The sequence below is a fragment of the Phalangium opilio genome, unplaced genomic scaffold (assembly GCF_054372755.1).
Source record: "Phalangium opilio isolate 3A_F unplaced genomic scaffold, DU_Popi_V2 ptg000070l_1, whole genome shotgun sequence".
Classification (NCBI taxonomy): Eukaryota; Metazoa; Arthropoda; class Arachnida; order Opiliones; family Phalangiidae; genus Phalangium; species Phalangium opilio.
Window position 1 is genome coordinate 9,636,649 of NW_028324182.1, and position 27,561 is coordinate 9,664,209.

General features: G+C 38.7%; 3 protein-coding genes across 8 annotated transcripts in view; 2 read left to right on the top strand and 1 right to left on the bottom strand.

The window, feature by feature from the left end:
• LOC149661441 (uncharacterized) overlaps positions 1 to 21,170 on the top strand; it is a 237,789-nt gene extending 216,619 nt beyond the window's left edge. For 3 of the 6 annotated variants that reach the window (XR_016368912.1, XR_016368913.1, XM_089842964.1), the window contains one exon: positions 20,986 to 21,170. Coding sequence is in view for 4 of the 6 variants with exons in the window: in XM_089842964.1 (XP_089699090.1) it covers positions 20,986 to 21,055 (70 nt within the window). In the remaining 2 variants the exon portion in view is untranslated. Of the gene's footprint in view, positions 1 to 7,637; positions 7,764 to 20,985 lie in introns of all 6 variants that reach the window. The other 3 variants (XM_089842961.1, XM_089842963.1, XM_089842962.1) reach the window with 2 other exon arrangements.
• The window catches only part of LOC149661445 (cell adhesion molecule 4-like), a 99,589-nt gene extending 74,375 nt beyond the window's left edge, over positions 1 to 25,214 (bottom strand). Inside the window, exon 1 of the mRNA XM_089842957.1 lies at positions 24,828 to 25,214. The gene's annotated coding sequence lies outside the window, so the exon portion shown is untranslated. The remainder of the gene's footprint in view (positions 1 to 24,827) is intronic.
• LOC149661447 (uncharacterized) lies at positions 9,964 to 14,879 on the top strand. The gene is made up of 2 exons (XM_089843624.1): positions 9,964 to 10,064; positions 10,129 to 14,879. The coding sequence occupies exon 2, from the start codon at positions 10,284 to 10,286 to the stop codon at positions 14,877 to 14,879; it is 4,596 nt and encodes a 1,531-aa protein (XP_089699750.1). The 5' UTR covers positions 9,964 to 10,064; positions 10,129 to 10,283.
• Positions 25,215 to 27,561: the final 2,347 nt, after the last annotated feature.

Sequence of the window (27,561 nt, forward strand, 5' to 3'; positions counted from 1 at the left end):
TACAATCTAAAAATTCCATAAACGAAAAGAGAAACGTTATTTGCCCTATAGGTTAATTCACATAAAGACATAAAGACGATGTAGATTAACTTAAAATTGTATGGATTATCACTGTAATTTGGATAGAACAGTTCTGACGATAAGTTGGAGCCTACGATTCATTAAACTTCCTCACAGAACATCCACTATGCTAATGAATAGCTATTTTAAAGTCAACCCCAATAGAGGCGACCTTCCTCTCACTTTTTTACACGCCATTTTGTCGCTTCATATTTACACAATTGAAGAGTAATAACTTCAAGATGATAGACTTCTATACTAATCTAGTTGTACTTATAATTTTTAACGAATCGATATCGCGTGTTGTGATGTAAACGTATCACTCAGAATTTATGGGTCAAACGCCCTAAACGTATGTGAGACTAAATTAGTTCTTAAATGAGATAAATTCGATCGCCTTTTTTTGCGTTACGTACGTTTAAAAACCCTATACTCGTTCTTTCACTCTAGAACTATTTTCTGTACACACGACCAGATAAAAATACATTAGTATGTAAGGTATGACAACTTTTTGCCGACCCTAAATGGAATGAAAGAGAAGTTAAGGGGGAGGGGAAGGAGGTATGTTTTGTAGCGAATAACCGAAGCGTGTTCTTGTAATTAGACACCCCATATTTCTGATGAATAATAATTGGCAATTAAGTTTCGTCGGCCGAGGTAAAGGGCTATATCGGAACGCGAGCGCGTCAAAATTGGTTTAACTTAGCACCCAAGTAAACGTGGATATCGTAGCGGCGTGTCTGTCCGAATACGCTTGATTTATATGCAACTCGAGAAATACTGTTAAATGCAGACAAAACTATATAGTTACAATTCACGTACTTACGTCTACACACAACGTTTTATTTGACTGACATAACCGCGTGTTTTTCTGTAATGTTGTCATAGGTTCTCATAATAGGCCTATCTCAGTTGTGACAAAGATAAATGTTAATTTCACATTAAGTTTCTTTTAAAATAAAAAACATCAGAAATATTCATTATAAAATAAATAAATTCATGATATAGGTCTATTTTATTAACCTTTAGAACATATTTAATATAGCTTTCCAAACTTTTTTATGCCTTTTTATTTAAAAACTAAGTCTAAAAATAAAAATTCAACAAAACTTAACTCCGTCCACCCTTTCCGCCGCGTCCTTTCTGCAACTATTATATAAAATGGATATCTTTTATAAAAAGTGTTAGCGCGAGCTAAAAATCCAGGCTGTCAATGTTAGGGCTAAAGTGATTTTTCACACACCCACCCTCTCTACCACTTTCCCCTTTTGTCCTTATATAACCCTTGCTTTTTTCCCCCCTTACGCTAACCCTTGGCTCTTTTTTTGGAAGCTTTCTGTTCTGCCTAAGTGGCGAAGGTTCAACCATCCTCCTTTTTTATTATGTATTTTTCACTTTTCCTCGTAGCCCGTACCTTTTTGCCCAAAAAATCCTGGTGTCCATTAATCATTTCAAAACTTAGTAGGGGTGCCAGGGTGGGCACCGCCCCCTTGGCCCTTATTTTTTTTAGCGGGGCCTAACACCCACTTCGATAGTTACGCGCCGCTTAACCTGGTTGGTCCCTTATTTTCTTCTTAATCAACGCCATACCCTTATTTCCATACTGCCCCGTTTAGGCCTTGGTCCGTCTATGTATACACATACATACACACACCTATAGATCTTTAATAATACTCGCGATGCTACCCACTTCATCATCTAGTAGAACCACGGATGGAGGTGAAGAAAGAAAACGCTGAAATAAATTTGTAGATATGAAACAAGACGGATGTATCAGTATAACCCTTTTGCTTAAGCAGTTCTGAAAATTTTAACTCGCGAGAAACGAGAAAAAAGAAAACCCCAAAAAAGAAGAAATAAGATGGAGAGATGGAGACGAAAAAAAAGATTCCTTAATTTTTATCCGTTAGAGAAAAATAGTTTTCTTTTCTACTAGACTTTTTGAAATAAATTTCGCGTTGCCGCCAAGCTTATTCCAGAAGTTATCCGTTACTTCTATTGTTTGGGGTCCGCAGCATCGATCCACCTTTATTCTTACTCTTCTTTCCCAAAGATTAATGCTAGCTAAATCCCTACCAGAATAAAAAAGATTAGAAATAAAATAAAAAAAAAAGAATGAGAACCAGACGTTCTAATGGGAGCTCTTTAATAGGGACCCTACCAAAATTGGTCCCCCGAGAGGCGATGGAGATGTTAGTGTCCCAAACTGGAGAGTCTAGTTCTTTTGTTTCTACAGTAACTTAAACGCTCTGAAGGAGAAAGATAGATTTAAAAAAAGGAATATTCCACAGAAGGAGGAAAGTAACCTAATTACTAACTGGAGTTTCATTGTTTATTCCAAGTCATTCACTATATTGATACTTTTAACAATGTACTTCATACAGTTAAATTCAAAAGGTGTTAATTATTTAACTTAATGATGCCCTCTCAATAGTACATTTTTGATTTTTTATAATAATAATTACATCATCCTTATTGTCACATGAACACAAGTATACTTCTTTCTGCCTCTCTCGATAAGCATCTTTGGGATGAGAAAAATTCTAAGTACAAGCGTGTAACATCATGAAAATTTAACTAAAGGTAAGGAAAAACAAGGAGTAAAGGAAAAGTTCAATATTAAAGGAAGGTGATAACATTTCGGCACTGTACCTTTAATAAAATCGGCGGGTTGAGGAATATTTTCGCCTTGTTATCTTTCCGCTCCCTTTCGAGCTTTAAAAGTCGAGACTTTTCTAGTGGCGCGCGTTTATTTTGAAATACTACGTTAAGGGGAAAGAAAAAATATCTTTGATAAATTCTAGGGGAAGTGCATAAACAAGCCCGGACTACTGAAGGCCTGTCCCGAAAAAGCCAGGCTGGAATTCCAAGGCTTTTATATATGTATATAAAGATCCTTAAATATGCGCTTGGGTATCATCAAAGTATTCTACCGATTTCTCCCTGGGAAGAGCTATTATTCAGTTCGCGCTCGTAGGGGAGAAAACGAACGCGAAGAAAGAATAAAAAGACGACTTCCACCACGACAGCTTCGAAGTTAGGCTCGTTAAGAAAATGTTCCTAGATTCGTGTGCGGGAAGGAGAAACTTTAATCTATGGGCGACCCGAAGAAGCTTCGTTCAAATTAAATTTAAAATTCGTCCAGATCCGTAATTCCGTTTCGATCGGAAGTTACTTTTGTATACGTTTTCTCCTTACTTATTGACATTTTCTCTCTGGCCTTTTCCATTGCCTTCGTTTTAGACATTTTAGACAACATTAGTTTGCGGTTGAAATTTCTAGTTTTATCATTTTAAAGTTATTTAGAACAAAGGGAGCGCCACTCGTAGAACCTGCAGCATTTAGATTTAAGATTTCAGCTTTGAAGTCATTTGACGGTTTCTTGAGGTGAATTCGAAAATATTTGCTTTAACATGGTTAAATATTTGCAGTTTCTGTTGAATATTTCTCAATGGATTTAATTTATTTCTAATTTAATTTATATTAATACTAATATTTTTAAATTTGAAAATTCATAATTAAGGTATTGTTCGGAAGACACCCACCAGGCTGAATCGTTAGCATTGAATTTCCCATAGAGCCTGTAGAAATGTTTCACCCGCAGCACACTAATGTTCAGGGCAAAGCATCCAACAGGGGTTTCCTAGTTCGAATGCTGCATTAAGGGTTCAACGTATTTGGCACCTTCGTTGGTTGGAACTCTTTTTTATATATATTTCCTTCCACCTTACCTTACTTCCACCTTATCTCAACCCACATTCTTCCACGTTCGTATTTAATAGAGGTTTGGATCTTAACGTATAGTAGATACCTGTATATTGGCGGGATGGTTAGGCTTAGTAGCTACTGACAATAAAGGTTTATAGGGACATCAATTTTCGTGTTTCTTAGACCTCGTTTGAAAATTAGGCTTAGCTACAAAAGTTTTTACAAATTTAATTAGAAAATCGGTGGAAATATTTGTTTTTAAAAAATTGTAACGAAAAGTGATATTTTAACCGATTTGTCTTCACAGAAGATTATTTGTCTATCTTAGTATGGTGTAACTTGGGATGGGGGAATATATAGGTAGTCGTTTGTTGTATTTTTATGGGACCCCGGTACACCGTTCACTTTTTACGTGGCAAAAGCGTTTGAACGAAAAGGGTGTGAGATGCGACGAAGCGAGCTAAGGAGAGTGAAGTTGAAAAGGAGGGAAACCTTCCCTTGGAGCGACGCTTATCTCACAGATTCCTAGCTCTTCTTCTGCCCTTTTTTACGCTGCATATATAGATTTATATAGTTCGCAATATATATAGGTACCGGTTCGCCAGTTGACTCTTATTACCCAAAGATTTAAAGGTACACTTTACTCCTTGGAATCTTAATGTTAAATAGGAGATAATTAAAATATGAATAAGTTTAGAAACGTGTTGAGGCAGAGGCAAGGCTACTATAGCTAAAATTCATGTTATTTAAATTTCGCGCCGTTGAACAATCGAACCCTATTTAAATTCACGATACTATTGCTTAGCTTGCTTCCAATCCTCTCTTCCACGCTTTATCACATTCGTAGATGGGAAACTAAGTGCTATCTTTGAGAAACAAAATTTTAGGAAATTGAAATGGATAATCGGAGAGTGCAGTATCCCTTTAAATAACGAAGAGGGGGGTGGTATCACCAAGAAGAACTAAGTGTACCGATCTCTTTTGGATGGAAAAGACGCGACGGAGGAGAAGATGGCCGGGAGTCAGGACTGATGGGTGAGAGGGGAGTTAAATCTTGGAATTTGCCTGCTAATCGGAAACCGATAGCTCCGACCGACTCTTTTTGTGGTCACGAAGCGGTTGTCACGCGTGAACGACCAAAGGCCATTACTCGCCGTCGAACCTTAGCCTATCCTCTCTCTCTCTCTCTCTGCTCGTTCTTCTTGATCGGAGCTACGCGGGTGCTGCGCCGTCAAATTGATTTTCTTTAAACACTCTTCACTGTAAATTCTTTGGGCCATTATTTCTCCTTCGCAGGTACTATGCCCAGCCGAGGTTTTAACTCCCCGTACTCGCTTATTCGCTCCGTTCCGCTCAATAATATCTTCTTGCTAGAAATATTTTGCTTCATTCTTACGAAACTTAACATCATTTACGCGGATAGTTTTTGATACATGTTAAGACCATGTCCCTTTTGAAATTAGATAGTGGAAGTTGATGAGTTCTCGAAGGTCAGTTAATCTTCAAAATTTATCCGGACTTATAAATGGATGATACGTGTAAGTACATTCCATAACCTAATTTATATTTAAACAATTAATACATTCGTAAAATTGTGGACAATTTTAGAGTAGAAAATATTTTTACAGTTAAAAAAATGTTAAAAACATCTATACTAAATTTCCGCTTCTAAAAGAAAAAAAATTAGTTTTAACAATTTTGGAGCAGCTATTTTCATAAATTTCTTTCAATCTATGGCTACACATATCTCATACATACAAAATTTTAATTAAAATGGTTTAAAGAAAACGCTTATCGCGTCAGGAACAAAACTTCCCACGCCTAAAAAAATAAAACTCCATTTCAATATCCATCTTTTGTCGAAAGGACTAAGTATAGTACATGGAGTCTTTTGTGTGAATGAGCGACATAAAAATGTGTTCACATTTTAAGCAATCTTCTTGTTTAACACCAGTCGCGAAGTTAATAAAAGGGAATAGAGTCTAGTCCATTTAATAATCCTATTTTTGGCTTCATTTATTGTGTATGGTAACAGCGCCGGACGTTGAATCACTTGACTCTCTTGTCTGAAGTTTATTTATATACCGGAAGACAAGGATGCCAACCTCGCCAGGAATTTATGTAAACAGTGCAGTCTTTCTCCCTCCTCTTATTTCCCTTTCCCTGTAACCCCCCCCCTCCCCATCTTTGTCAAGCAAATATTCGACATTCTAGAGGCACGAGCATACGATGAAAGAGAGTACGGTTAACTAAGCCTTTGTAGTTATTATGACCTAAATTTTTGTAATCAGCTTTTATTCAACGTTGAACATAGTTTTAAATATCTTTCTTTGTTTTCCTTTTGTTTTAAGAATGCGTTTGAACTTTTGACGCTTGTACCAACCATCCTAAATATGCGCATAGTCTTGGCAAAAAAATGTTAGTCTGCAGTCAAATCTAAATTGAAAGAATTCTCTATAAAAGAAAGGCCTAATTTTAAGAGTTTTTTTTTGCTGTTCTAAGACTTGAGTTGCAATGTCTACAGAAAAAAGTAGACCAGACTTAAACCAATTTAATGACTAAAATCGATTTGAAAAAGGCCTGCAATGCATATGCGAACTTTTTTCGAAACTTGAAGCTCTAATCTCCCAAATTCGATTCATTTTTAAACCCTCGATAGGATCTGCGCATCCCAATACGAAGAAGATGGAAAAAAATTCGCATTAAGTAATGAAGCCTTAGCAAATAAAAAGCTAGCGGAAAAACAAACCCTCGAGAATAAGAATTTTTACGCGTGCATAAGACTATTGGTGGGAAAAAGGCGGGAACCGCATTAATTTCAATCTGCGTGTGTGGAGTAATACGAAGAAGAGACGCGTTTTGGGAGTGATTATTAAGCGGCAGATATATTTTCACTCAGATATGTACTTCTTTCAATTCTGTCCGGCTTAAAGTGGGATATTACACCGCCATTACTTTGCCAGTTGTGTGTTTTCTAAGCTGCACCGAGTAGTCGCTAGTATAAAAGAGATTTTGATCATAGATCTTATAAATAGGGGATGTGAAATTCGCGACTAGAAATGAGAGCTTAGAGTCTAGTATATCAAGGAAATTTGGAAGTATTGCTTAAAGGTAGACTGGCGAGTGAGGGCACTAAATGAGTAGTATTTCTCTACGTTCACTGTGGTTGACGAGTCCGCTTTAAAAATATAGATTCCGTGTCTTGAGCAAAAGGCTTAAGACGGCGAAGCTTCGAAATCTTTCTCTTACCCAATCTTCTCGGCTAGAAAAGGGAGGGATTCGTTTTTATTATTGTCTCATTTGTCCGCCTCCACTACCACCACCTAACGTTTCTCTCTTTCTATCGGGAAAGGGCATCTTCGTCCCAGATTTTTCCTTTCCGCCTGGAGATTAGTGGGCGCCATTGTTAATTTGTTCCAAGTGGCTTTTCTAATGAGGAAATGCTGGATTTTTCTTATAGATACTTTTCTGGCCAGCAACCCCGCGCGTTTTCGAGAAAACCAATTGATTCGAGTTTTATTTGTAGTTGTAAAGCTTGCGATTTGTATAGAAACAATTTGAATTAATTAATGATCACTTAAATACGTTGAAATAAAGAATATACGGTGTAGGTTTTTCTTAATTATATTTAAGTCATTAAACTTAACTACGCGGTTACTTGCTTTCAAAGGAACGGTGCGTAAAATGTCTTAGAAGATGGGGTGATTTCTCCTTCATTGAAGTTGTAACTTTTACATCGAAATCATTGAAAGAAACATTTTATGTTCAAATATGTTAAAGGGTTATGTATGAAACCTTCGAGACCTATTTACTACTTGCCCATACAATACAATTTATGCCAAGACTACAGTCACTTGTACTTTTTTTAGGTTAGTAAAGTCAGCAGTCGGTCAACATCAAGATCGTGAACTCAACAAGTTGACCGTGGCGATTGAATGCCATGAGAAGGGATAAACAACCGTTAGAAAAAAAGCGTTCGTATGTTTTAGAAATCTGTACGTAACTAAGGAAAACTATTGCTCCTTTTTAACGTGTACCGAATATTTATAATGCCTTACCTTTAGCTGCATCTCGGTCAATAACGATTATCCAAAGATAGCATTGATTTCCTATTACCGTCTTTTTCTCATTATACTCTTCCAAACATGTATTGTCCATCCCCTTCCAATTCCTGAAGGGATGCATGACTGCTCGAGAGTTTTCTTCTCTCATCTCCATTCTATCTCCTCTCTCTATCGCGTTTTTTATTATATCCATCTCACTATAAATTCGGAGCTAGTTCTAAACGAAAAAGCCCTATGATTAAAGTTGTTTTTAAGACGAAACTCGAGTTTGAACTGAGATGTCGGACACTATGTATAATTTAACTTCTTCAGTATTTCCTAGTTCATGACAATTCCTTGTACCATGTTTTTAAAGTTACACTCCTTTAAAAATTAAAAGAAGGAAGGAAAGAATGATACTCTAATTAAATATGAATTTAATTTTAAAGCTCCCTTCAAAATATATGAAAATATTTTCATAATTTAGTATTAAGGAAGTTTCGCGTTTTAAAACAAAATTGTTTCCTTCACTATGAATATTACTTATTTAAAACTTGGAAAGAAAAAGGAACACAACAAGCTCTCATATACTAAAAAGGACTTTCCCCACTTTTCACCAATGAGAAGTTTGTTAGGTATCTACTTACCTGCCGTGGAAACTACGTCTTTGCTAAGTTTCAAGTTAATCTTGGGTCAAAATAGCTTACAAAAGTTTACTGTGACTGGCAAGTGAAGCTAGATAAAAGCTAGAAAATGTTTTACTTATTTTAAAGAAAGAAAACAAAAATATTGATCATGAAATTTGTACAATTGACTTGAACGTGTCCAACCTCTCAGAGTTAGTAAAGCAGGGATGCTGGCAGGTGAACAATACGATTTTTGAGCGATTATGATATTAAATTTGCTTAATGAGTTTTTTATATTCAAAAATTATGCCTCGAAGTCGTAACAGATGGAGCATATACTATCCTGAATACAGTTAAGCGATTTTCATACCCCTGCCGCTAAGCCTTTTTTTCTTTCAGACATCCCTCCACCCTTATTTTTCTTCATCTTTTTATTTCTAAATTACCAGCGAACGTACTTAAGCCAAAAAAAAGAGAGATCCATTTTTTTTCTTATTTCGAGGAAATAATGCGAATGTTTTTGAGGAAAGCTAAAAGAAAGAAAGAAATTACTTTGGCAAATTACGTTTCGTAAACCCCTTCTTAATGTTTTTATTTTGTTCGTCATGGACGTTTTTTATTCGCTTTTTAAATATTCCGTTTTATATATTATTATTTAACTCATATAGCCGCCTTAATTTCCCCTAGCAATATTGTGTTTATTTCCGTAATGAAGAGTTATATAATGCAAGTTAATAAGAAAGAAAGAAGGTATCTAATGATTTGACTCTGGCGATTAATGCATACCGGAAATTAGGTTTTGTCTCTCTATTTTATTTTTTATTCTTACTTTCGTTAGCTTTTTTAAAAGGGTTTGTGAAGTAAGCTATCGTGTTCAGCAGCCTTGAACAAAATTACCGAGAGTTTAGTAGGCTTCATTCTCCATCTCTTTTTGGGCGATGATATTTCCAAACTAAGCCTTGCCCATTACGATGATCGCTTTATCTAAGCATGCACAGCTATTTAGTTTGTCCATGCAGTTTCTAAGGTTATTTAGGTTTGTCTTAACGGAAGCGTCCCAACGTTCAAAAACGTTCGGTCCAATCCGTGTCTGTCCAATTTCGGACCTTAGAAGGTATACGGTATACCGAGAGAGCCGTGTGGACAGCATCATCGATCAACGGTCCCGAAAACTACACTATGTAGGGCAGGTTTGACACGTGTAAGGACCTCGATGTTACGTCTATATTCAAGACGTGTCAGAACGCGTTGGAAGCGGCGTTGTCTGCCTTAGGGCATTGCCTAACTCTCTCTCTCTAGCTTTAGCTACCGTTTCGGATATATCGAGGATGAATTTATCAATGTCCGTTTAGTAGCTGGAAGGTTTGTTTTTGGAACGGGCGGAGAAAACTCCTGCGAGCCAAGAGATAATTGAAAGCGGTTTATACCCCGGTACAGGGTTTGGGTTGCCAACACGCGTCGGGATCGAACGAAAAGATGAGAGAAAGCGATGCGAGTTTGGGTCGGGGTCACCAGGCTTCGTTCTTGTTGTATTGGGGTCAAAGGTTATCAGAGATAAAACTAACAAACAGGAACATGTGACCTCTGACCTCATACATCATGCCGACAAGACTAGGCGATAAGAAACGTCAGTCGCTATTATGACACGGGCTTGTAAAGTTAGCTAAATAAAGTAAACTACTTTTAACTAGAAAATGCCTAATCAATAACACAACATGGTGATAGAGGTGGGATGCGCCACAATTCAAAGAAGCTGAAGCAATCTCTAGCAGCGGAATAATAAAAAGCGAAGTCACGGCAGCACTGAGAATAACCAAGGCCCAAGCTAACCAAGGCCCAATCCACAATGGCAACTATGATAAGTCCTAAAGCTTTTGAACCCGGAATGGATCCTGCCGCCGCCTGGAAACAATATAAGGAGGAATTCGAATACTTCGCAGCTGCAGCAAAACTGGGTAAAGAAACAATACCGACACAAGTCGCAACATTTTTACACATCATCGGCCCAGCCGGCAGACGAATTTACAAGACCCTAGAGATTGCGGAAGTTGGTGATGCACGAACATTGCAAATAATTCTACAAGCCTTTGATACGTATTATGCTCCGTATACTACAGACGTATTCCACCAATTTGCTTTCATCACAGCGCGGCAACAACGAGACCAAACCTTTGATGATTTTTACACGGACCTAAAATTGAAAGCTCAGGCATGCGAACTGGAAAAGTTCCAAGACCCATTCCTTCGCACGATGATCGTTGCAGGCATTAAGGATGATCCGTTACGACTCTTACTGCTCAACAAAGGCAACGCACTGGACCTAGAAACAGCGATAACGATGTGCAAAGCACATGAAATCTCCAACACACAAGCACAAGTAATGGCAACCACACAAGCTCAAATCCTACCATCAAGTGCACCGACAATCGATGCGATACAACGTCGTCGTGATAGAAATAGGAGCTACCAAACAGGACACCAACCACAACGACAAACCCAACAGGAAGGAGTACATGCGCACCAAACACCATCGATCCAACAGTCTTCAACTCGCTACCAGCCTCAATTTAGGCCAACAATGCAGCAGAATGCACAGCGACGACAATCCTCATGCACAAACTGTGGCACGCACCACAACCCCCGATATTGCCCAGCCAGAGGCACCACATGTGCAAAATGCCACAAGAAAGGACATTGGGCAGCAGTATGCCGATCAGTATCGGAAATTCACACACGCGAATACCCCCATGCCACCTTACCACAGACACGCCACCTTCGGCATGAAGACGACCACACTGCTTTACAACACGCCTACAATAGCATCGACTACGAGTCCCCTGGAAATTATTTTGAAGACGACACAACCATGTACTTATATGGTCTCAGTTTACAACCATTACAAGAGACCCCACTCACATTGGATGAAGCGCAACAAATAGAACCCAAGAGAAACCTTTCATGCGATTCCACAGACCACCTCACCCAAGAAGCACTGGTCACTGACGAAATGTATGACAAAGTCTACTTATATAACACATTACATACATTCAAAATCGACACTGGATCGCAAGTTAACATCATCACACGTCAAATGTACGACTCGCTTCCCTATCGACCACCACTACTACCATCATTATATACGGTTTCGTCATACTCGGGTCACCCCATCGCGATAGAAGGCGTCACTCACTTACCAAGCACCTCAGGAATGGCTTGCCTTCCAGAATGTCCATACTACGTTACCACAGAAAATCGCACACCGATTTTGGGCGCTCGTTCATCACAACAACTAGGCCTGATCTACAGAATATCTACGCCGTTACTACCACCGCCACCACTAACACAACACACTATTGCTATAGACACAACAACGACAACACCAACCAACGCGTCTGACCTAATTAAACAATACCATATGGTATTTGACACAATGGGACGTCTACCAGGACAATACCACATTCAGCTGAAACCCAATGCGATGCCATCAGTGTCCACCAGTCATAAAATACCACATGCTTATCGACAAGCTACCAATGACGAACTGACACGGATGATCAACTTAGGCATTATAACACCAATTAACGAACCCACAGATTGGGTACACGCTATGGTAGTAGTACCCAAACCAATGAAGAAGCCTACGCAACCAGGCGAAGAAATGAAACAAGATGTGCGAATCTGCCTTGATCCAAGAAATCTCAACAGCGCGATCAAACGTCAACCATATCCAACACCCACGACACAGGAGATTTTTGCGGATTTGGAGGGATGCAAGATTTTCACAGTGCTAGACGCACAAAGCGCATTTTGGCAAATCCCACTCACAGACGCAAGTTCAAAATTATGCACATTCGCCACTCCACAAGGACGATTTCGATTCAAACGCTTACCCTACGGTATAGCCACAGCTACGGAAGTCTTCCAACACAAAATGCGTGAACTCTACCCAACACATGAATTTCCTAACGTACACATTTCAACGGACGATTTCCTGATAGCCACCTCAGACATGAAATCACATTTGGAAATACTCCGGAAAGTCCTACAACGTGCAAAAGAAACGGGGCTACGTTTCAGCACGCGAAAAATGCAATTAGCCGTGGAAAGGATCCATTACCTTGGCCATATCATCACGAAACATGGTGTACAAGTAGATCCTAAGAAAGTAGAGGCTATATGCTCACTGCCACCACCACAAGACAAAAAGGCACTTCAAAGATTCCTTGGAATGGTGAACTACGTGTGCCGCTTCATTCCAACACACGCACAAGACACAAATCCCTTGAGGGAACTACTAAAAGCCGATGTGATCTATGATTGGAATGCAACACACCAAAAACACTATGATAGACTGAAGGAAATGATATCAACAGCTCCCATATTACGCTTTTACGACCCGAAGCTACCTAAAGTCATATCAACAGATGCAAGTCAAACAGGAGTAGGAGCAGTATTTCTTCAAAACAATCAGCCAGTAGCATATACCTCAACTACATTTACAGAAACACAGAGCAGATACGCTCAAATTGAAAAGGAGATGCTCGCTATAGTTTACGCGTGTGAACATTTTGAATATTACATAGCTGGTATGCAAGTTACAATTCAAACTGACCATCACCCGCTTTTGGCAATCGTCAAGAAGCCGATGCACCTTCTTTCACCACGCCTACAACGCTTACTACTAAGACTATTCAGATACAACCCCCAGTTAGTATATGTTCCGGGGAGTCAACTATACGTCGCGGATACACTCTCGCGGGCCCCACAAGAACATCAGAAGATAGAAACACAAGCGCTAGATGCACCGCACACAACCATATATGCAGTTACAACACTAGCACCAGTACGACAAGAAACATATGTAACGGCTACCGCACAAGACGCAGCGTTATCACAAGTTAAGGAACACATAAAGGAAGGATGGCCCCAACATAGAAAACAGGTCCAAACGGAAGTACAACCATTCTGGCAGTATCAAACAGAACTACACGAAGTGGATGGACTGATATATCGAGGAACGACGTTGGTCATACCCAAGGCACTACAACAGGAGCTCCTCAAAGAAATACATGGCGCTCATCATGGAATAAATAACTCGATAGCCAGGGCGAAACAAGAAGTGTTCTGGCCTAATATGATCACCGACCTAACCCAATACATACAAAGCTGTGCTACATGTCGAAGTAGGGACCCTGCAAATCGGAAACAGCCACTACAGCCTCACCCAGTGCCCCAACATCCCTGGCAGGTAGTAGGCACAGACCTGTTTCAAGTTAATACCAAACACATCATATTGATGGTAGACTACTACTCTAAATTCATAGAAGCTAAGGAATTAAAATACACCAATGCTCAAGAAGTAATAGATTTTATGAACCCTCAATTTGCGAGACACGGTGCACCTCAGAAACTAATATCAGATAATGGACCTCCCTTTAATTCAACACAAATGAAAACATTTCTTCGTCAATGGCATGTACAACATATCACGTCGAGCCCTCATTATCCACAGTCTAATGGCATGTCGGAAAGGGCCATACAAACAATAAAAAATTTGTACATCAAAGCACAGCAAGATGGCAAAGATCTAAATTACGTCTTGATGGAGTACAGAACCACTCCAAAGAAGAGTGGATTCTCGCCAGCCGAAATGTTGATGGGACGTCGCATACGAACACCTCTGACAACCAATATCGAATCACTGAAACCTCATTATCCAACGGAAAGAATCAAGCAAAGTCTAGATCAAGCGCACAGACACATGAAGAATCATTACCAACACAGAACTATACTTCAACCGCTAACAGAGGGACAGAGAGTTAGATACCAGACGGCTCCACGAATGTGGAAAAAGGCAATAATAAAAGCGAAAGCCCAGGAGCCCGACTCATACCACATACGAACCGACATGGGCCAAGACTTTCGAAGAACTAGAGCTCATCTACGACCTGACACAGAACCAACAGAGCAACAGAGAATAATACAAAGAAATACGCAACCACAGGCACAAGACACCACAAACGAACATGCTGCAACTATAAAAATTGCCTTAACAAACACAGACCAGCAACACAGGCAAATTTCTCAACACAGCCCTGTAATAAGGGTACAGCCATCAGCAGGAATTTCTCAATCTAACAACACGACAAAAAGACCACAAGCTGCAAAGCCAACCCAAGAAGCGTGCTCGCAAAAGGCCACATTGGACCAGGAACACGAAGAAAGAGAAAGAATATTCCAGAATCAGGACTGTGTTCAAGAACCAAGACAAAGCATAAAGCAAACGCAAACTAGAGTTCAACCACCAATAATCAGCAGTTTAATTCCAGGCAACTCACAATATAGATTGCCAGGAATGCAAGAAGCCACAGATGGAAAATTATTACAACAACGTCCAAGAAGAGAGAGTAAACCACCACAAAGATTCTCACCAACGTTTTAAAACCAAGTTTTCTTAAAACTCATATAATATTTAAAGTACCTAAATGAAAAGAAAAGAGGTTGTATTATAATAACTAAATGGAAAGGAAAGGATGTTGTATTGTTGTATTGTAATAATAACTAAATGGAAAGGAAAGGATGTTGTATTGGGGTCAAAGGTTATCAGAGATAAAACTAACAAACAGGAACATGTGACCTCTGACCTCATACATCATGCCGACAAGACTAGGCGATAAGAAACGTCAGTCGCTATTATGACACGGGCTTGTAAAGTTAGCTAAATAAAGTAAACTACTTTTAACTAGAAAATGCCTAATCAATAACACAACAGTTCTAAATGAACTTTTTTCAGCGTATAGGTTTCTCGTTCAAAATAGATCAACCTAAAGTCTTCAAATATCGCTGTCGCTATTTAAGCCCATGAATGGTGCCCAGAAACCGTTCAAAGTTTACCGTCGATTATAGATGCAAATTGACACGGAAGCGTATTCAAAATTATGGGAAATACTTCTGGTTTATCTACTTTTAAGCGGAAAGGCTTTCCGGCCCTTCGATGGTGCTACCGCGTTCTCTCCTTTTTTATTTATTTTCTCGTTAGTCCTGACTAATTTGTTTGGCTAGCTTTAACAAACTGAAAGGGGGATAGTCTGGCCCGCCTTCTTTCCACTCACGCGGCCGGAATATTAAAAAGACAGGGTACCGCTAAGCCTAACTCCCAACGCTATCTTTAAACCCCAAACCCGTAAGTACAAACCTAGCGCCGCGTCTATTTTTCTCCCTTCTCAACTTTATTCAATCACGATTCAAGAGATTTTAATTTTCTAAAATGTCATATTTTATTAGGCTAAAATAGATCTTGGTATGAACGAATTCATTACGCGGAGGGAAAGAACCCCGAGCAGGATGAAAATTCCTAAAGTAGTTTCATGGAACGCCTGTAAAGATGTTTTACTCTCCGAACGCCGGAGCTCGCGGGGGTCAAAATTTATTCTTTCCGTATAATTAAATATAATATTTTAAAGATAAAAGTTTGTCTCGTAAATTTTGTCTTGCTTAAACTCCAAGGACAGTTTATCTCTTTTCATATCTCATTCTCGTAATGTATTAAGGGTGGAAGATCGTCTTTAACGATGTAAAGACGTTGAAATCAAATTGAGTAGCGGGAAGACTGGCGCTATCCTCTTCATTAAAATGTCATTAAGTCAAACCTAAAGAGGAGGCGCTCTTCTGTTTAAGACGGATCACGTATAAGCTTCGTTTACCGCGATGAGCAACAATTAAAAATCCTTTTAAAACCACCGCCATTACCAGCACCACCACTCTCGCCTCTCTCTCCACTCTCTCTCTCCTTCCACCAAACGAAATCAAGGAAAAGAAATCTAAACTACTCTCTCTCTCTCTCACTTTAATACATTCCTCTTGAATATATCATTCATCATTTTTGAGCCATAAAAAGAAAGGGCGGAAGAAAAGAGGCTAGGTGTATTACAGGCATGTTGCCCCGGCTCTTACATATATACGATCGCAACGATTCGAGCCACGCAAACCCAGTCCTCTTGGTCAAGGCTTAAGAGTAACCTTAGTTATTATTGTCATGAATTTAATACACCCATCACGTGAATGTTCCATTGCGCTTGTGTGACTAAAGGAAACATCGAGGTATCTTAACCAAGGCATGTGCAAATAAACGTCGTAGGCTTAAATGCCTAAAAATGTTTAGTTTGTTTTCTTATTTAAGTTAGTCATTATGCAAATTCTGTACTGCAGACCACAATCAAAGCGTTCACGACTATCTTCACGATTTTAAACGCGTGATCAGGAACTTAATGTGTACTTAAACAAGAATGTAGTTTCATATTCAAAGGATGGTTGGTTAAATTCTTGTTATTGTCAGTATGACCCCAAAGTCCGCTCGGATAAAATGCACCTGCTACGTTGGTTTTGGGTCGGTGATACAAAGACTCAACGTACAGTACGGTTTGGTAAAGAGGAAGATTTTTCCAATGATTTCCGTAAATGTTTTTAACCTTAAGCTTTATGGAATATAAAGGTTTTAAGAAAAATACGATTGACATTTTCGTAATAGTCGCGGCGTCGCCATTCATTTTTCTATCGTTTACCGGCTTTAACTTCTCTATTTACATTCAGTAAGACGGAGTTTGCGATTTTGTTATTGCATTCAAACATTAGCGTGTACTTTAGTCTGGCACACTGAGATTCTTCCGGGTTACTTGAATTATTGATTAGCAAAAATGTTTTTAAAAATTTCAGAAGCGAAGATCGTTAAGTTAAAAATGTTGTTTTGAACGGAAAATTAAGTTTTAACTTTGAAATTTGTCTAATTTCCTCGTTGCTTTTCTTCTCAGCACCATCTATGGTTTCCTTAAATTTGTTAGTCAAATCCTATTAAAGTCTTCCGGAACTTTTATAGTTTATAGTTTATAGTTTAAACTTTGGGGAGTATTTCCGGTCGTATTTCTTGTAGTGTATTTTATTAACATTTACTCGTCGATAGGTTCTCTACAAAAAATTGCAACAATGGAAATACTGATTGAAAGAAACTTTCTTTCATTCATTCATTTATATATCGTCACTTAAATCGATAATTTAGGTTAATTTCCTAAGCTAACCGTAAGCACCAGCTCGTGAACCTTTTCATTCGGGCCTTGGCATCTTGAAACTCCTTTTTGGTTGGCGGAAACGTTTTCTTTAGGAAGAGTGTTAGAAAAACGTTCGAGACCCTTTTTTCCTTAAGCTGGCTGGCTTTGGGAATTAGCCAAGTATATAGGGCTGGTTATAAGGGCCTAGAATCCCCAAAAACTTCCGCGATAAGAGATACAGCTGCGGGATGGATTATTTATGTATAACTTCCAGATTTTCGGCCGTAAGCAACGTTGCCGAGATAGAGCTTTTTCGCTTCTTTTTCTTTTCGAACCAACTAACTAACGCGGCGAACCTATAAGGGAGTAGAGTAGGCAGTTGGATACTAAAGTTTGACCATTCGTCTATTTCCCAGCGTCTTCCCAGAAATATATTAATCTATAGTTAACTTTTTATTTTTTGGCAATTGTGGCTTTTGGGGTTTGACACTGTAAGAAATAAGCGTTCAATAGGGTTCTTTGATAGTTCAAATTTGAACTGTACGATCCTTAGCTGAACATTTATTGTTTAGAGGCTCATTAAATTTCAAAAAGCGTTCACGCTGCATCTTTTTAAAGATAAGCGTTCAAACTGGAACACATTACAATCGGCCTGGTGGGTTTTTCATACTACGGAAATGATACAAGACCGAGGGATTAGGTTTACAACTTTTCATAAAATTCAACCAAATCTTAGTTTTGAAGTACAGGAAAATTAAGTCGAACTTAGTGAGCCATTCTTGTAGCACCCAATACTTACCAAATTTGGATAATCTCTTTCTTAAGGTGATTTGATAACTACTTCGAGTTATTTTATTTCAGATGGAAAATCTCGCGCGCTAAACTGAAGCGCGAGAACTGGCCGAAATAGGGCCGTTTACTGTAGGAAGGCGAACTTCTCAGCCGTTTCTACTTAGTTTGTTAGGAGAAGGATTGAGCGGAGTTTTCTACCAAGTTTTATTTTTGTTGCAGTACCCGTATTGGCGAGCGAGCTTAAGGGGATTCAATGTCCACCTTTAATGGCTTCCAGCGGATTGGATCTTTTCCCTTTTTACCAGCGGCGCTTCCCTTTTTTTTATCGAGAGCTATACCCTTCCATCTATCCTTCTTATTTCTTTCTGTTTCACTAATAAAACTCACTCCCTGGAGAAGATTTTGTAAGTGCAGCTAGTGGTCAGACGTTAGGATAGATAGTGCCCGAAACAGAATCCATTATCTTAAGTTAATCAGAGAATCTTCTTTCTATCTTTCATATAGTAAAGAATCTCACATTAATTGTTTTATATAAGGTACTTCCATAAATTAATAATTGTCCATTATAAGTAAGACCAGGGATAGTAATTTTATGGGTAAAAACAACATTTTTTTAAAGTTAATGTTGCGTTGGAACACTTAATCCAGCAAAAGGTTTCAGTGCAAAATAATATCTTAAACGGCGTATAACAGATTTAAAAAGAAATGTTAGGAACTGGTTAATGTTACATGGGTTGTTATTCTTAAAATGAAATACATATACCTACAAATATTCTCAAATGTCTTTGTTGTAATGATCTTGAAGCCTTTTTTATTCTAGAAGCTAAAAAATTAAGAAAACTTCAAGAGGCGACATATCCGTATCCGACACACGTTTTCAACCGTCCGTTATGGAGCTGTAGCAAGCTCTTGTTGTTAATAATCCCTGGGTTTTTAGTTTTTGCGTATATAGTATAATTACCATAATGACGGCCCCGCTATAATTACGCGTCATAAGCGGACAAGGATTTCTAATTATATCGTTAAATTTAGCCCTAGCTTCGTGTATAGGAACTACCCGTTCCGCTTATAATCTTCCTTTACCTTCGAAAAAGTCTTTAGTTCATAATAAAGGCCTCAACCTATTGTAACGAACCTGGGTCGAGCCTGGATAAAGAAGCTACTATCCTGGCGAAATTATTCATTTCCATCATGAATAAATATCTTTTTAAGTCTCAATTTAATTAAATAATGCCATCTTACGTTAATATAAATTAAATCCCTTGAAATTGTTAAATTTGTGATAAGTCCATGCATTTTACAACAAGTAACGCAATTATGAATATTTTAATAACAAATGGAAATTCATGGAGGAACTGAATAATTTCTTCGGCACCCTCAGCAAGGGGAAGAAAGAGCCCTTTAAGCGTATGGGCTTAGACTCGCGCCGAGAACGAAAGAATGCCTTTTCTAGATTAATTGGTTTCGAGCTTATACCTTAACGGCACCCATCATGTTAGAAATGTTGTAAGATGACCCTCGAAGCCTGCAACAAATGGAGGCTAAAGTTTAGGATGGCACGAGATACAATGTGGGGGGTTTTGAGGGGATGTTGCTTAAGGTTGAGTGAATGCGGTTTGAATTAGTAAGAGACCCAAAAATATTATAATACGGTCATGAAATTATAAATTTTTAATTAAATAAAGTTAGCCTTAACGTGAACTGAATTGTTGGTTCAGTTACTCAGTGTTTAAAGATTCTATGAAAAAATGTTATATCTTGTAGCGTTTTCCTTCTAAGGTTTATGTACGGCGGAATTTATACGTTTGATGAAAGGCAAACTCTGCTGTTTCCAACACAGTGTATGTGTAAAACCAATTAAGTTGATATTTTAAACTTTATTTCACTTTCATTTCTTTCTACCCTCCATTTACTGCCTCCCAGGCGAAAAAACCAGAAGAAGGAACCCTAGGCCTTGGGACCTAAATACATGTAGGACAGCTAAATGAGCCTGATCGGATTCTTAAGGCCTTACAAAGCGAGGCAAAAAACAGATTGAAGGTGAAAGCATGGCGAGCATCGTTCCGGAAAATTAAGGACCTGAATGTACTGACCCCCCTCTCTCTCTCTCTCCCTCCCTCCCTCTTGGTCTCTCTCGGCAGATACGCGTCGTTCTAGGAACTCCCGCCAGGTTATAGTTTCCCCGCGAATAGAGCATCCCTAGGGACGCGGAAGCGAATCGGCTGACCATCCGAAAATGACCAATTAAACCCCACTCCCCCCCCCCCTTCGTGTTCCCTTCTCTCTCTTAAGGCTTAGTCTTCTACCTGGAAAGGAGCCCACTTTTATGTATGGGATATTTCCTGTACTCTATAGACCCCCGCGATATTAGCGGCGACGTTTTATGTCCCCAGTTCCAGATTTATTTGGACACGGGTATTTTAATTAAGGCTACCGTCGCAATCAGGTTGAAATTTCAGCGTACGGTTAGGGTCTCTTAGCTTCGGGTTCATGGGACTTACGAGAGTAAGTATACACTGAACTTTCAACATGGTCAGCTATTTTCCAACAAACACGAACGACGCCTTTTTTTCAGCCGGCGTGTTTTAGGTAGAAAATTAAAAATGCATATACACAAGGTTATTAGGGTCATATGGTTATTTATCTTGTTTTTTTCCTTTTTTAGATATTTCAAATAATCATAAAAAATCCTATTTTCTTTATTCTCTTTTCTAGAGCTTCGCCTTTGGGAAGAGTGAGAAATGTTTTGATATCCGGAATAACAACGGTTAAAAGTTCATTCTAAATTTTGTTTGTATTTCAAAGTTACTGTATTTCTTCATTACGCGGTAAAATTTAAACTACATTGTAAGTGGCCAATAAATGATTAGACTAGGTGGATACCTAGCTTCGTTTCTAAATTAATTCTTATTTATTTTCGTTGTTTCTTGTTTGTATCGCGGAGTTACGCGTTCTGAGGAGGCCTATCTTGAACTGTAAACAAACGGTAGATTGGCGCGCGTACACTCCAAAGTTTGGTATGAGGTTTGCGTAGTAATAAGGAAGAGACGCGCGCTATATCTAGTTGGCGCGAAAGAGCCCTTATCTTAATTACTGGATTTTCCCCGGGTAGAATTTATTCTTACACTTATAATCGTGTCTAGGGCCAGCGGTTCGCGACCGTTACAAAGGCAGAAACAAATAAGGGAAAGACTCGAGAAGCGAACCCGCTTCTCTCCCGCTTTATTCGAATCCATAATGCGCGGAAGAGGTGAGAATCAAAACGTTAAAGTCGTCTCGCGTTGCCTTCGTCCCGGAGGCACGATTCTTCTAGGCCTCGAGCTAGCTGTACTCTTAACCGTGTACTTGTTTTATTCCGAGGAAATGTATTATAACCTAAATCCAGCATTCTACTCCCCTTCACCGAAAGGTAGGATACGTGGCTCTGATTCTCCGAAGAGTACAGTACATTCGTCAGGTAGGTAAGAGTTTTCAATTTTGAAGAATTGACTGCTTCTGTTAGGTTTCGCTGATGACGTACCTACCACTACTTTCGAAAGTCTGCACTCTGTTGTGAACCAGGCGTAGTAAGTGTAACGATGCAATTTGCTAAGCAATATTTCACATGATACGTCAATATACAAAATCGCGATAGCGTGGTTCGTGTCCGGCACCTTGATTCTTCCCTCTCGACAGTTTCTCTAGCTCCGGCTGGAGGTACTCGGACGAAATACTCGAGAATTGAAATGTAAATTTGGTTGGCGAGCCCGAGCTAAAAAGCGAAGAGGGCAGTCTAATTAAGAGCTCCGCGCGCTTTCTCGCTGGCGGTATAATTTTAGCCTTCCATTGAAAACTTTTACAACGAAAAGTTCTAATAAAACGAAATCGCCGTAATTGCGAGTCTATTTTGCTTTGCCAAATTCATTACCGGCGCGAGAAAGAGAAGAAGAACCAACGGGAATTCAGGAAATATATTACTCCGAAGTTTAAGTGTTCTCTGATGAATCGCGTGTATACAATTGCAGGTACGTTTTTTCGTATAAACTCAATAAATTCTATAGATATGGAGGGAGGGTAAGGTTAGAAACAGCGTGGGAAATATTACATTGCGTGTGCAATGCGCCAAGTAAATTTTTAGTAGAAATTTCTGTTTCGGCATCTGGGCCACGTGGGTTTAAATTTTGATTTTGCAAGGTGAAAGGCAGGTCATTGCTCGCTGGGTTAGAAGTGCAACTTCTAGAAATATCGGTGATATCTTAATTTATTTTGGTTTTTAAAATTAATTCACTGGTATTTATTGCGTGTAAAGTAGCAATTGGTTGGAGATGGGACTTTTTTTCCTCTGTTCATCTTCTCTTTAACTAGCGAAATAATAACCAAAGTTCTAAAATAATTTCTTTCAATAACTTGTCTTTCACATTTATTTGAAAAAAACCAAAAAACAGTTTTAAAGTAACGTTATATATATATTTTTTTTTTGTTTCGGAAAATTTCTAAATTTTTATCAATTAACAAGCGGGTAACGAAGCTCCTAATATTTCGATAATTGGCGAGAATATCGATTCTCTTGGTCATCAACTAGAAATCGAAAGCGATAAATTTTCGGAATGGGCATACACTTTCCGCGTCAGTATTTTCAGGCTATTGGATGTAATATTTTATATTTTATCGGAACTCGTTGATCTCTACGACAGAAAGAGAAAGAGAAAGGAGAGAGAGAGAAACGGGATTTCAACATTTCGACGATGTTGATAGGTCGATATCGATCACGTAAATTTGAATTAGTTCGTTTATTCCTATAAAAGAGAATTTCTCAAATTCTCCGATTTATCGGAATATATTCGAAACACAAAGAATTGATTTTATTAAATCTAAAATATTGAAAAATACGGAGTGTGTGGCCCCGTTCGTCATTATCTTAACGAGATTTCTGGCTTTACTAAACCTTTTTCCCCGAGTAGTTCAATATTAAAGAGATAACTTAATAAATTCATGAAGATATCACTTCGTTCTCTTTTTCGGGACTTATGGGGATCGTTGGTTACTGATACGCGGGAGCTTCTGGAAGTCGCGTTGGAGTTGCGAAGCTTCGTACAAAGTAGTCGATGTCGCGGATTCGAGTCCATTTTTATATCGAAGAAGGACCATAAACGGAAATGGTTGAGCGCTTCTCTTATTGACTCTAGGGAGTATTCAGTTTTGAGGATGGGAGGGCTACTCGAATCCAGCTGTTAACCGCGCCAGAAGGTGCGTGCCATTCTTGGCATCAGTAGGACTCGATATATAATCTCGATCCCTCTTAGCTTCTTCTTCACTTTGAGAATCGGGGATCCGCGAAGCTAAATATCGGAAGGGTTATATTAGACACATCTCTCCTATACTTCCGATCATCTGGCCTTTTTACCCTCTAACCCCTTCGAAACCTTCCGCCACGGCATTATCAATTTTCGTAACCCCTTTACGTTCGAAGATCATTTATAGATTCCTGGATTAAAACAAAAACATCCTATGGGACATTCTCGGCGAATGAACTGATATATGAGCTTAATCTATCTAGTATTTTTTATTTTCAGACTATGGGCCTAAAAACAATACAAGCGATAGATCACGGTGGGAAATTCATCGCCGTTTTTTCTCTAACAGGTCAAAAACTGGATCCATCAAGAGGGGAAACAATTTTTCCGGCCATGTGGGTCGCCCTGAACTTTTCAATTTCGTTCTCTTTCGCGACCTCTTTTATTTTTCATTTTCGTAACCTCTAGTCGTGACCCTAACAATATAAGATCCGACAAGTAAAAATAAATCAAGACTGGGAAAAGGGATTCGAGCGACTCATAGATCACGACAGGACAGTTGAATAAAGCCGCGACTAGCTATTTGAAAAATTGTCCAAACTGAATTGTTGACGCTTTAATTAACCAACCACAATTAAATTTCCCAACTTTGAACTGTTTTCTGACTATTTTCGGTTGAACGTTTCAATATTATGAACAAACGAACGAAACCAGAAATTGAAAGTCAACAAATTGGTAAGTACACCATCTTTTAGAAAGAAACTTTAAAATTTAAAATCATTTTTCGGAGGGTTTATGTAAGTTGACAGTTTCTGGTATTTCAATATTGGTACATTTATACATATACTGGCTGGAAACATTCGTTGATGACCACTCTGACACGTTGATGTTAAGCAGGGAAAGAGATATAGAGGCGCTTGTAGAGTAATTAAACGGTGAGTCACAAATAACTTTAATTGATACGAGATATTCTGTCCCATCAAATGCGACAAACAATTAACCCAAAAGGTTGCCTCCGCTATTTTTCTAGTTTACGAATTGTCATCTAGTAAATATAACATTTAAGTTACAAACAGTTAAAGTAATTGGTTTCGAACACATGCTTTGTAAGTCCGACTACCAACGACTTTGTTTCAATTAAAGGGATTTGTTATTTATTTACTCTACAAGCGAAGAGTGTAAATTCATTACACTCTTCCTGATGGCATACACACCACGAACCCGGTTTAATTGGAATATAGCAAAACGTCAAGGTAAAAAGACTCGAAAGTTGAATTGACTTACCGTTATGTAGTTTTTCAGTCTGTTATCTGTACAATCTTGAAGTCGATTGACGAAAGAAACCCTTTAAGGTAGGTATCTTGCGGCGCGTATCCTTTCACTATAGGAGAAACTTTGCGGTGGGTGTCGTTTTACCCGAAACTATGCCTAATTCCCCGAGAAGAATGTTCAGAACGAGAGAGAAAATGTTTGTAAGAGAGTTTTGAGCGCGCGTCGCTAGTCTTTCCCTCGTGGAACGGAATGACCAAGTGGCCGAGCGACCCGAATCGTCTCTTCTGAAGTAAGAGGCAGCGAATCTCTCCGTCGGAGCCTTGATCAAGCGCTTCTCTCTCTTCTTGCGCCTACTCCGAGCGCGCTGAGAAGAGAAACTCGCTTCATTCTCTCTCTCTCTCTCTCTCTCTCTCTCTCTCTCTCTTTCCTGTCTCTTTCCCCGCCTTTTTCTCTATATAGCTCTCTTCCTTCAGCAGTGATCGGGAGCTAAGCCGCTGCGGCCAGCGATTTTGGCAAAATTCGTTCCCAAGTCTTCCCCTTCTCGGCTTTCTCTCTCTCCTCTCTTTCTTCAACAAAAAATTCCGCTGTAAGCTAAAGTTTTGGAGAAAGAAGTATCCTCGATTATCAAATGATGCCGCCGCTCCATCTGTCGCATCTACTCGAGCTAGTAACGTATAGACAAGGAACTTGTAAGAGTTCAATTACTTATAAGCCATTAATAATTACAAAGAACGAGGTAGAGTAAACTTTTTACGCTTGAGTCCCATATCTTATAAAATACCCGAGTCGTGACGTCCTAAAACTCTTGTTAATCTATAAATATACACTTATAGAAAACTAAGATCTGTCATTTATAAATATTTAGGATAAATATTTGATTCTCTTAAATTTAGAGGTAGAATATGTGAACATTATAATAGAATATAGGGAGGCTTCGTTTTAATTAAGGTTCTAATTTTCCACTCGAGGGATAAACGAATGCGAGGCCGGGGTTCTTTCACGAGGAAGGGTTGGGATTTTCCGCTTTCCAACCTTAAGCGGGGATTTTATATCGTGGTCCCTGGTTAACCGCGGAAACACGAAGCCCGTGCCTATAAAGTCGAATTATACGGCGATTCTTCGGCTAAGTATATTAGCGATCGAGTTGGGAAATAATTTTGGGGATCTGTACAGTTTCAACAATCTCTCGTTAAAATTTGATTCCCTCGACGGGACTGTCACTAGCCCGACTACGCGTATTGTACGAAACTATATAGAATCTTCTTTTTGATTTTCCGCTTAATTTTCCGTCACCCCGATTTTGGCCCTAATTTCTCCTATTGGCCCCCAAATCCCTTAATAGATAGGCACCCGACTTCGTAACAAGGAAGATATTAAAGATAATGTTCAAACCGATACTGAAAGCGTAATTCCCAACGAAAGACGGAGAATTACAAGATTTTAGAACACGGAAATCTCATTTGACCGCTCGAGTTCAAGTTTTAACTTCTTATTCCTCGACTTATTCAAAACTCGTACTAGTTTTGGCATCGTCATGTTTCGAATTAGAGAAGGTGAATTACTTTCCCCCATTGTGTACGAAGCGTGAATCTCTCAATCCATTAATTTTTATTAAATGGTCCGGTGAGAGATACTTAAAAAAATTCCAACAGCAGAGTTTGCGAAAAGTTTAGAACGGCTCGTAGTATCCCGGACACATCATAGAAAGTATATGTAGACGAAGAAAAGTAGTGCATTCTTTTATGTTTCAACTATTTTATTCTAGTAATTTTGGTTGTTTTTACCTCTCCGAGTGACGTATGTCACGGAGAGGTTCTAATTTCGACGTATCTGTCTGTGTGTGTGTCAGTCTGTTGTTATTGACTTGCACTCCAGGGGACCGCATTCGCAGTTTTCAATCGGAGGAAAATTGTATTCCACTCCATTGTCTGTCTAACACCTATATCATCCGGTCTTTTATTCATCCCACATGGACATGTTTCATCATGTTTTATTGTAGTTTTTGTGTGTTTTATTGTAGTTTTTCAGCGTTTTATTGCAGTTTCTGTGTGTTTTATTGTAGTTTATGTGCGTTTTATTGAAGTTTTTGTGTGTTTTATTGTAGTTTCTGTGCTAATTAAAGCATTCCAAGTATTAATACTAGTGTTTATGTCGATAACGAGTTAAAAATGAACTTTTCTAATTTCAAAGAAAAATTCAAGCATCAGCCGCATTATGAGCCTATTCACGTCTTCTTCCCAGTGCCAAGCAGAGGGGACGGGATCGACGCCATTCAGTGATAAAAGAGGGCTTCTCATATCAAACGCCACGAGCAAGTTTCAACGAAGTTCACTTTTTGATTTTATATCTATATACTTTTGTTTATGCTTCATAAATGTACTATAGAATAAATAAATTGTTCGTCGATTTATAGAATCTCATTTTTTTTCCTTTTCTGGTCTATTAAGTTACAGCAGGCATATATAGGATTTTAAAATGCATTAATTAGATTAAAAAGGATTGGGAATATGGGTTAATTACGGGTTCCCGGTAATCACTTTAGCACTGTTAAAGGCAGCGCGTCGAGGGGCTATTCACTAATGAAAATTTTCTTTTATTGGTGATTTTTATTCACGCTTTTAAAAAGGATAGGGATTCACTGGTGATTTAAAATGGATGTGGATTAATGGTTGCGTCTGGACTACGAGTAATTATCGAGGGGCTACTCACTAAAAACTCGTTAGCGATTTTAAACGGGATTGGGATT

Coding starts and splice junctions, on each gene's coding strand:
- LOC149661447 (XM_089843624.1), top strand. CDS start 10,284: ATGGCAACTATGATAAGTCCTAAAGCTTTTGAACCCGGAATGGATCCT.